Consider the following 10,829-nt stretch of genomic DNA (forward strand, 5'->3'; position numbering starts at 1 on the left):
AAGGCCATATTTAGGTTAATTCGCCTGCTCACTTTTTCCCCACTGACTGCGTGCCTACTTTCCATTTTTGCACCCATATCTTTCCTATACAATCACATTAATGACCTCCCAACCTGTCCGCTTTGATATCTCATTGTGCACTGTGCCACTGCTGCGACGAAGCGCGGCGCAGCTGTAGTGTACGGGGTCAATCGGGCCCAATCCACACTGAATGAATGATTTCACAACCAGCACTGCATCCGGCGTATTCAGCCTCTCTCTGACTGTCATACCCCTTCCTTACTTACTGCATCCCACTATTCGCCCAACAACCTCATCCATAGACCCATGGCCCACACATCCATTCATTCACCCATGAGCACATTTGCCCAAACAACCATCCATCCTTTTCAAACATATTTATTCACTTCCACACCCATCCTTCCACATCATCAATTATCCATCCATACATACATACATACCTGCATGCATGCATCCACCCATCCACAACTGGGAAAGTACTGATTTCTGAACAATGAATGTATAAAACATAAAGGTATTCCATGTCAGTGATTTTGTTGTGTAGCATATTTCTTGCACAGTGCATACTTTGAACTGAGCCTCGTTCAGTCATATTTAACGGGCCACCATTGAGAACTTTAGAGCAAAGGCTGAAGGCTGTGTCAGTTTCTCACAGTGCCTGTCAGTGGGTCTATAAGGTGGCCTCTCTGCTGAACAATCAAAGCAAAGGTCACTTATTTAAGTTGCAATTGTGATTCTGTGCAACTGTGTGTGACGGAGGTACACAGTTGCCAAAATATTGAGAAGGCAATTGTAAACGAAAATACAGTGCTTTACGGTGAGTCAGTGCGTTGTGTTTTTGAGGGTTGTAAAGTTAAGTTCTCTGATTATACTGAACAAGCGGCTACCAACGTCATTATCATATGAAATCTCTACTATTGATGTCATAAAACTTTCGCAATTGCTTTATTAACCTTCCTGCTACTTCAAATTTGCTTGAAAATGCTCCATTTATCCACTCTTTTTCAAAAATTTCTTAGGGGAGATCCCCCCGAACCCCCTGTAGGTTGTTCAGGCTTATTCGCTACGCTCACTCGTCTCAGTGCGGTACCACGATAACCACTTTCAAATGTCACCAGCCACCACTGCTCGCCTCTGCTCTGTGTCTATTTAAACTTCTCCTCAGCGGCACGCGCACAAATTCAAAGCACATTTCATATGTTTATTTCAGCCACTTTGAGAAAAGCCAAGAACTATGAGGATGAAACCATGGGGGGATGGGGGGTGGAGAAGGCGACGTGGAAAGGGTTAAAAGAGCAGCAGGCGGTGGAGGGGGTAGAGGCAGAGCGGGAGGGATGGTGCAGGCTGAGGGTGAGATGGTGCAGGCTGAGGGTGAGATGGTGCAGGCTGAGGGGAGATGGTGCAGGCAGAGGGGAGATGGTGCAGGCGGAGGGGAGATGGTGCAGGCAGAGGGAGAGATGGTGCAAGCGGAGGGGAGATGGTGCAAGCAGAGGGTGAAAGGATGCAGGCGTAGGGGAGATGGTGCAGGCAGAGGGAGAGATGGTGCAGGCGGAGGGGAGATGGTGCAGGCAGAGGGAGAGATGGTGCAGGCAGAGGGAGAGATGGTGCAGGCAGAGGGGAGATGGTGCAGGCAGAGGGGAGATGGTGCAGGTGGAGGGGAGGTAGTGCAGGCAGAGGGAGAGATGGTGCAAGCAGAGGGGAGATGGTGCAAGCAGAGGGTGAAAGGATGCAGGCGGAGGGGAGATGGTGCAGACAGAGGGAGGGATGGTGCAGATAGAGGGAGAGATGGTGCAGGCAGAGGGTGAGTTGGTCCATCCGGTAAATTGTCAGGGGGTGACACCATGAGTTACCCGCACCGGGTGACACTAACCCTAGTGACGCCACTGGTTAAGATAAAATTACTCTCGTAGACCTAAAGTATCCTTTATTAATACAGTGGGAGAGAAGGTTAAAAATGACTTTAGAAGGGTGGGAGGTTATGATGGTCCTATAACCCTAACTGAACACCAACATGTTTCAGCCCTAATGCTGGCCTCTTTATGATCCCGGGAGTTCGGCTGGGTGGGATGCGCAGAGGTCACTTCCCCCCAGAGATGTGAGTGTGGAGTGGTCATGCAATTAACATGTAACATACTAGTACATATATTATTATTATTATTATTATATAGAGGAGGACAAGTCTAGTACCTGCCACTGTTCTTTTCGAGGAATTACCTGAAAGAAAAAGAAAAGAATACAAACATAAATATAAAAAACATGCTGTGACTTATGTGTGATTAAGCCAGAAGTTGCTTATCGCAAAAAAACGTCACTGTTGTCGTTCTCCTGGGCGAAATACCATGAGAGTGACTGGTATTGTTGATAGATCACCAGAGGGTGATTGCGTCTGGTGTTCACAAATTATAAATGATACCAGTGACAGACATTCACGGATTTGTTGTTTAGCCACACATTTTATGGATAGAACACGCAAGCAGAAATATTTATTTCACTCATGCCATATGCAAGAAGTCATCAATATACACCAAATATGCATTGACAACATTTGCCTATATTCGGGTCATGTGGTGGAAAAATAGACAACTTCCACATTTCTAATGTTGGAAAACTCGTTTATACGATCAATAAAGTTTAGTCAATTCTTGGTGTACAGTGTTTCCAAGGAGATGGTGGCTTGAAGGTTCTCAATGCCTCCATTGGAGGGGTAGAATAAAATTAAATTGAACCACCCTACATCTGTGGTGGGTATTTTTTATGGTAAAGGTCCTTGTTTGGAATTTGGCGATGTTGGTGGAGGTTATTTGAAGGCAAATACATCAGGGGGAGCTGTATAGGTACTTTTTGGGGCACCCTACATCCTGTGATGATAGCCCGTGTTGTATGACCTTGTCAAGTACCTACTGCATAGCCTGCATTATCAAGTGTTGTCAATTTGCATTTAAAATTAACAGGGATATAGATAAAGGTATATCTCTGGCTTAGGGAGGCCGGGCACTTATCTGTTGATGTTATTTAATTGGTTCCACGGAATGTCATCTTTGAGGCCTATTTTGCATGTCTGTAGATGGTACACCCACCTCCGTTCTTTGAGTAGGAGTGTATGCTGGACTCTGTTAGGTGCAGTTGTTTTTTCTATGAGTGTCCATTTTAGGTTGTTCTCAGTGTGGCTTGATTCCAAAAAGTGGGTTGTGAGTTTGGGCATGTTTTTTTTTACAGCCGTTTTTACAGCAGATGGTGCTTCCATGTTCTCTGATCCTGGTTTGTGTTTACTTTGTGGTCATGCCTATGTATTTGAAATCACATGGGCAGGTGATCATGTATATGACGCTCATACTGTTGCAATTAGAGTGGGTTCTTTGTGCCCATGGTGTTCTGAGTCCAAGATCAATACTGATATTATGTGTTGTAAAGGGACACACAATACAGTTGCCACATGGGGAGTGACCCATAACCCATGGGTGATCCCAAAGGGTGGCTTGTCTGTTCATTATAGTGTTGGCGGTATTGCTGTGTACCAGTCTGTCTCATATGCTGTTGTTCTTCTTGAAGGAGAAAAGGGACGTCCCAAATTCAAGTTTGTTGAACGTGAGTATCCGCATTTGTTTGTTAATGTTTTTTTTTATCAAGTTAGACACGAAATTGTATGCTGTACACATATGAGTTTCTGTGTTTTAGATTTCTTGGCTTTTTTCAAGGAGGCTTTTCTCTGGGCATGTTTCTTACTCTTTTCTTTGATTTGTTTACTATTTGTGTTGAGTACATCTGGTATCGGAGTTATTTTGTTAATTTTTCTGCCTCTTTATTGTAGTCCTCCTTTTTTGAGCAATTGCGCTTGATGCACATGAATTGTCCTACTGGCAAGTTTTCCCTGAGGGCTCTGGCATGTGCACTCTCAAAGTAAAGAAGGTTGTTGCAGTCAACGGGTTTTGCGTACAGTGAGGTGCCTAGTCTTCATTCTTCAGTGGTGATATTCACAGCTAGAAAGGACACCTGCTTGTTGTCATGTGCCATGCTGAATTTTAGGAAGGGGTTCCTGTTGTTGATCCACTCACTAAAGGGATCAATGATGGTGTTATTATGTTGCCATATTACTAGAATGTCGTCGATGTATCTGATCCAAAGACGTATCTAGTTGGTGTAGGGTTGTTTGCCCGGATATCATGGTCCTCAAACCAACCCATGTATAGACAGACAATACTAGGGGCAAAGGTGCTGCCCATTGATGTTCCGTGACGCTGCAAGAAAAGGTTATCTCCGAAGCTGTAAAATTTCTACAGGGGCCTTTCGTACCCAATCTTGGGTTTTCAGTAGGTCTTGAATTAGTTTGAGGGTTGAAATTCTATACTAAAACCTCTAGCTCAATACTCGGATTATTTCATCAGACCCTTTGCTATAAATCAGACATCTTATAAAAGGGACACTATGTCTGTAATTAATTTGTAGAAAACTTTGATTTTGACCCTCAGAATGACCTTCTTGTTTCTATGGATATAGAAAGCTTATACACCAACATTCCACAAACAGAAGTGTTAAGCATTCTAAGTAACCTCCTAGAAATGCGACCCAGACCGCATGCAGTGGCCACCACTTTTATCATTGAATGTGTGAGGATATCTCTCTGTGAAAATTTCTTTTTATTTCAGAAAACATTCGACCAGCAACTCAAGGGAGTGGCTATGGGAGCAATTTTTGCCAACCTCCAGATATTGCCAACATTTATGAGCACGTGTGGCATATATCTAATCCATTTTCGAATAATATTCGAAAATGGCTCAGATATATAGACAATGTCTTCATGGTGTGGCACGGCACCATCCAACAATTAAATGACTTTCACATCTGGTTGAACTCTAGGAACTCTAACTTATAGTTCACCATGGAACATGATACAAATGAGATGCCCTTTTTGGACATAACTATTAAAATAGATGCTGACAATCGTCTATATACTACATTATTCACAAAACCCACGGCTAGAAACACCCTTCTCAGTTACGACAGTCACCATCCGCAAGCCTTGAAAGACGGGTTACCGTTTGGTCAATTCCTGCGTTTACGCAGGAATTGTACCTTCAAAGACGATTAATTCTGTGAGGCAAAAAAGTTGAAAGACAAGTTAGAAGCCCGAGTCTACCCGTCCAAATTACTCAAAAGATCCATGAAAAGGGCATGGTACAATAATCGTGAAGCCTTGCTAACAGTTAATGAATACCAAAACAGATCGAACATAGTGTGTGTATCTACTTTTGGCACACATTCCAATGCAATCAAAAAATTATTTCAAGACATTGGAATCTTTTGAAATCTATTCCAGAGCTTGTACAAAAGCCAATGTTTGCCTTTAAGAGAGGTACTAATCTACAAGACAGACTTTTCCATGCCTCTGAAGACCCGACAGCCAAAGATACAGTCAATAACATGAGACAGCTAGTGCCACTTACTGGACATCACAAATGTAACATGTGCATAGCCTGTACAACTACCGCAACTGTTAAGGCATGCAAAATAAATGATGTCAATTTCACAATTAAATCATTCTCTAATTGTAACACCACTAACGTGGTGTACTGTATACAATGCCCCTGCAAAGTTCATTATATTGGAAAAACCATTCAACCAATTAAAAAACGCATTTTGCAACATCAGTCGCGTATCAGGTGCAAAAAGGAGAATGCCCCTTTGGTAGACCATTTTCACCAACTAGGTCACAAAGAGACAGATATGCTCTGGTGGGTCCTTGATGTCATAAAACCCAGAAAAAGACAGAATAATATAGATAGAATTTTATCTCTACGAGAGGGTAAATAATCTGCTCTGCTGACACTGTCGACCGTGAACTTAACACAGCCACTGAATGGCATGCCTTTGCATGCTTATCTTGATGACCACACTTTTTAATGTATGTTTTTTCTGATACCCATATACAGTGATGATCGATAAATATGTTACCACTGTCTGTGATTATTTATGATGTATATTTTGATGACTTTTTGTGTCACACTTGGTGTGGGTGCTGCCTGGGTGCCGAGAGAACACTACGAGAACTACTGTTCAGATTGATGATGCCACAGACGGCTTGAAGCAAGTAATTTTCTCTGGCGGAATGGACTCCAATAAACTAGATTCATAACTACCAAGACTGGCTGTGTCTGCAGAAAGAAAGAGGAGGCTAAAGCGGTGACAGGGGCTCTTGAAGGACTACGGCCACCCTGATTGGCTGTGTCAGGAGGACTGGAATCTCGTGTGCAATGCTGGCAGGGGAACGCTGTGAATAACGATATACCATGCGCTAGGACATCCCAGAGCTGCTGCGATTGGGATTAAATTGTTTGGGGTTGTAATCTGAGAAAGAAAGAAGTGACAATGGGACGAAAGAAAATTCAGATTACGAGGATTATGGATGAACGGAACAGGCAGGTCACCTTCACTAAGAGGAAGTTTGGGTTAATGAAGAAAGCCTATGAACTAAGCGTTCTCTGTGACTGTGAAATTGCTGTGATTATCTTCAACAGCTCCAACAAACTGTTTCAGTATGCTAGCACAGACATGGATAAAGTTCTTCTTAAATACACTGAGTACAACGAGCCACACGAAAGCAGAACCAACTCTGACATTGTTGAGGCTCTGAACAAGAAGGAACACCATGGGTGTGACAGCCCAGACCCCGACAGCTCCTATGTGCTCACTCCACATACGCAAGAAAGGTATAAAAAAATAAACGAGGAGTTTGATAATATGATGCGGAATCATAAGATCGCACCTTCATTGCCCTCACAGAATTTTTCAATGTCTGTGACGGTGACAGTATCCAACCCCAGTGCACTCTCCTACAGTAATCATGGGTGTTCCCTTGTCACCCCATCTCTAGCCTCCAGCACATCATTGACATACACAAGCATGCTCTCCCCGCAGCAAGCATCCATGCACAGAAATGTTACATCTCCCTCTGCCCCTCATAGACCTCCAAGTACAGGCAACGCAGGTGGCATGTTGTCTTCTTCAAACCTCTCCTTGTCGAATGGAGCTGGTAGCAGTCCCGTTGGAAATGGGTTTGTGAATGCTCGAGCATCTCCTGGCTTACTAGGAAGCACAGGTGGCAACGGGATGGGCAAGGTGATGCCGTTCAAGTCGCCACCCCCACCGGGAGGAAGTCTCAACATGAACAGTCGTAAGCCGGATCTCCGCGTGGTCATCCCCCCTTCAGGCAAGGGCATGATGCCACCTCTGAACACCCAAAGGATAAACACGTCTCAGTCTGCACAATCTCTTGCTACTCCCGTTGTGTCGGTGACAACCCCAAGCTTGCCCCCACAGGGACTGCTGTACTCTGCTATGCCTACTGCTTACAACACTGATTACTCCCTAGATACTGCAGATCTATCAACACTACAAGGCTTCCACTCACCAGGGATGCTGTCTTTAGGGCAATTGTCTGCCTGGCAGCACCATCATTAGGACCAGCTACTCTCAGCTCTCTTGTAGCTGGAGGGCAGTTACCTCAGGCATCAAGCTTATCCATTAACACCAACCAAAATGTCAATATCAAATCCGAACCGATTTCCCCTCCCCAGGACCGCCTACCACCATCTGGATTGCATTTGCAGCAACATCAGCCACCACATCCGCAACAGCTTCAGCAGCATCAACAGCATCAGCAGCATCAGCAGTTCCACTGATCTAGGCAGGAAATGGGACGTTCCCCAGTCGACAGCCTCAGCAGCTCCAGTAGCTCGTATGATGGCTGTGATCGGGAAGATCCAAGGAATGATTTCCATTCATCAATGGGGCTTGGAAGACCCTCCAACTCCGACGACAGAGAAAGCCCCTCCATGAAGCGCATGAGGATGGACACCTGGGTGACTTAAGACCTCACGTGGTTCCATTCTTTTGGTTTCAAATATAAACTGTCCATAGATATCCAAGTTGATAAATAAGGACATGAGACAAATCTAGTCAGACATATACGCATACACATGCATAGGAATATAATATACATGCGTGTTTTTGTGTGTATTTGTGTGCCCGTCATGCACAGACTACCGGATACCTACTGCAAACTCTTGACATGTCTGCAGAGGCTTCCCGGTGCTTGAAAATGACCTTAGACTTTATCTGGCACTTATGTGGATTTTTTAATGAATATATTGCAATTTTGCAAATAAACCTTTCCACTCCAATGTAGTCCTACCACCCCAAGGACTGAGCAGGACTGGTTCCTTGAATTCGGACTCTGAGTGTGCTTGAGCTACGAGGCCGCGTTTGAACAGCAAAATCGCGCGGGGTTGGATTTCAAAAATGCAGGAAACTAAGAAAGAAATACTGTAGTTAATTCACATAACCCTACATATAGCCTCGGGCTATCGTGCACAGTGTGTGCATGAAAAGGACTGATGCTACCAAATTTGTTTTGCGCGTGCAAGGGAAATAGAATTTGCAGGGAAATGGTTGAAGAAACAGTTTTTAAAAATTAGGAATAAGCACGTGAAAGAGAAATATAGAGAGCACGCATGAAATATTGAGAAAATAGTAGCCTAGACACAAATAGAGCATTAAAAGAAGTACAAATTAATATATTAAGTTATAATTGGAACATGTTGGAGATGTCTTTTTACATCTATATCTTCAAGAGATAAAAAATGGATTTTAGCTCCTGTATATTGTATATTAAAGAAGACTATACCCCAATGAATTGAGGACTATATATAAAGTTCTATACTTTTAAAGATGGCATTCTGCTATGAATTATTTCTATAAGCCAAAGCTGTACGTTCTAGCTTTTTGTAGAGTATAGATTTATTCTGTATCAACTTTTTTAAATGTTTGCTTTCAAAAGACAAAACTACTTGCAGGGAGATGCTTGTGGGGTGGGGGGAAATGAAGCCATGAACTCTTGTTACTCTATTTGCAAATTAAAATGTGAGCCAAACTCTTCTTTTGTGCGAATATAGTATCATATATTTAGCTATATGTATGTATGTATATAGCTATATATATGTTTATCTTGATCCTCTTTAATGTAGCTAGATAGCTACTATATCATCACCATATTCAAACTTGTGTGGGTTTATTGCCTACTTGAAAAAAATCAGGTGAATTCACAATTTTTAGGCAGCGTGTTAAATGTTTTCTATTATCTTTTATTTTGAATACCCTGCTTTCTTTGGAATTTAATTATTGATGTTATTTTCCAGAATTTTATTAGAGTTGCACACAGTTTTGTCCCCTCACTACTGGTAAATGTGTGATGTGCTGTTGTGATCTCTGTACTATATTGTTAAGGCTTGCTTGATGTTTCTCACCCATGTATGTACATAAAATGGTAAATGGTAAAACTATTCAACCAATTAAAAAACGCATTTTGCAACATCAGTCGCGTATCAGGTGCAAAAAGGAGAATGCTCTTTTGGTAGACCATTTTCACCAACTAGGTCACAAAGAGACAGATATGCTCTGGTGGGTCCTTGATGTCATAAAACCCAGCAAAAGACAGAATAATGTAGATAGAATTTTATCTCTACGAGAGGGTAAATAATCTGCTCTGCTGACACTGTCGACCGTGGACTTAACACAGCCACTGAATGGCATACCCTTGCATGCTTATCTTGATGACCACACTTTTTAATGTATGTTTTTTCTGATACCCATATACAGTGATGATCGATAAATATGTTAAAACTGTCTGTGATTATTTATGATGTATATTTTGATGACTTTTTGTGTAAAGAGATACATCATACGAATTGCAGGACCTCAATCATTTATTTGCCAAGGGGTTCAACTGTTTTGATTCTGTTTATGACAAAAGTAGCATGTAAATGATACTACTATATCACTCATGCGAACTAATGTGTATTGTATTAATAACTATTGTATTGTGTCTTACCACAGTTACAACTCATAAACTAACAATAATGACCATTGTTTATACATTACTTTTTGTAAGAGCTGATAGGTTAATGATTTGACATCGAAGTCAGACAGATTAATGATGCCAATATTTCCATTTCACATATCCGGTAGGCTTAGGATGACTTTATTGAGATTGTTGGTTGGGGTTTCATTTACGGTTCACTGACAGACTAAAGATGGTGTTTATATACTACAATTCAATATCGTCGCATGATGAGATATTTGAACCTATATATAAGTGCCTTTATTTTACAAACATGATAGGGTTTTCATCTTCTGTATTTGTTTTGTGGATATTGAATTGTGTTGTTTATTAAAAAATGTTTAGACTATTCTAACCATATCGCCATTATAGCGGTACTAACAGATGATCTATATATTTTTCCAAGATGGAGCCCAAATGTATGCCTCTTGTGCGTTACAGATGATGTCCCTTTTTTAGGTATATACTCCTTTACGATGGCGCCTATGAATGGACCATAGTCCTCTTTCGCGCTCCAAACTCGGTTAAAACTCTGCACATTTTCAATGCGTCTCGATCACGGCATTGACAGCCGCCTTGCTTTGTTGCCACGACTTTCTTCATCAATTTAGTTAAATGGCTAAGAGTAATCTTAATAGTGCTCCTTGAATAACTTTTGAAAATTAGATTTTCATTACTGTTGCATATATGTCTTTTCAGACTGCAACTTAACTGCACTCAAGCCCCCTTGCTTTGTTATCAAGACTGTCTTCATAAATTGTGGTAAATGGCTAAGAGTAACTCTATCAGTGCCCTCTTTTTTAAATAACCTTTGAAAACCATTAGATCTATACATTAATGTTGCATATTTGTCTTTTCAGACTGCAACTCAACTTCATTCAAATCGAAAAATGAATTAGCCTTTCGACTGCACGAG

At 41.9% G+C, this 10,829-nt stretch overlaps 1 protein-coding gene across 1 annotated transcript; it reads left to right on the plus strand.

Annotated features, from left to right (window-relative positions):
- The first annotated feature begins 6,384 nt into the window (after window positions 1–6,384).
- On the plus strand, window positions 6,385–7,886 carry LOC144772505 (myocyte-specific enhancer factor 2A-like). Its single transcript, XM_078656884.1, has 3 exons — window positions 6,385–7,304; window positions 7,493–7,633; window positions 7,703–7,886. Exons 1-3 carry the CDS (start codon window positions 6,385–6,387, stop codon window positions 7,884–7,886), a joined length of 1,245 nt encoding a protein of 414 aa, XP_078513010.1.
- Window positions 7,887–10,829: the final 2,943 nt, after the last annotated feature.

The sequence above is a fragment of the Lissotriton helveticus genome, chromosome 1_1 (genome assembly GCF_964261635.1).
Source record: "Lissotriton helveticus chromosome 1_1, aLisHel1.1, whole genome shotgun sequence".
Lineage (NCBI taxonomy): Eukaryota > Metazoa > Chordata > Amphibia > Caudata > Salamandridae > Lissotriton > Lissotriton helveticus.

What these genes read in the sequence shown, in the direction of transcription:
- LOC144772505 (XM_078656884.1), top strand. Translation starts at nt 6,385, where the DNA reads ATGGGACGAAAGAAAATTCAGATTACGAGGATTATGGATGAACGGAAC. An exon ending in TCTCTTGCTACTCCCGTTGT is followed by an intron (nt 7,305 to 7,492) that starts GTCGGTGACAAC and finishes AGCTACTCTCAG; the next exon opens with CTCTCTTGTAGCTGGAGGGC. An exon ending in TTGCATTTGCAGCAACATCA is followed by an intron (nt 7,634 to 7,702) that starts GCCACCACATCC and finishes CCACTGATCTAG; the next exon opens with GCAGGAAATGGGACGTTCCC.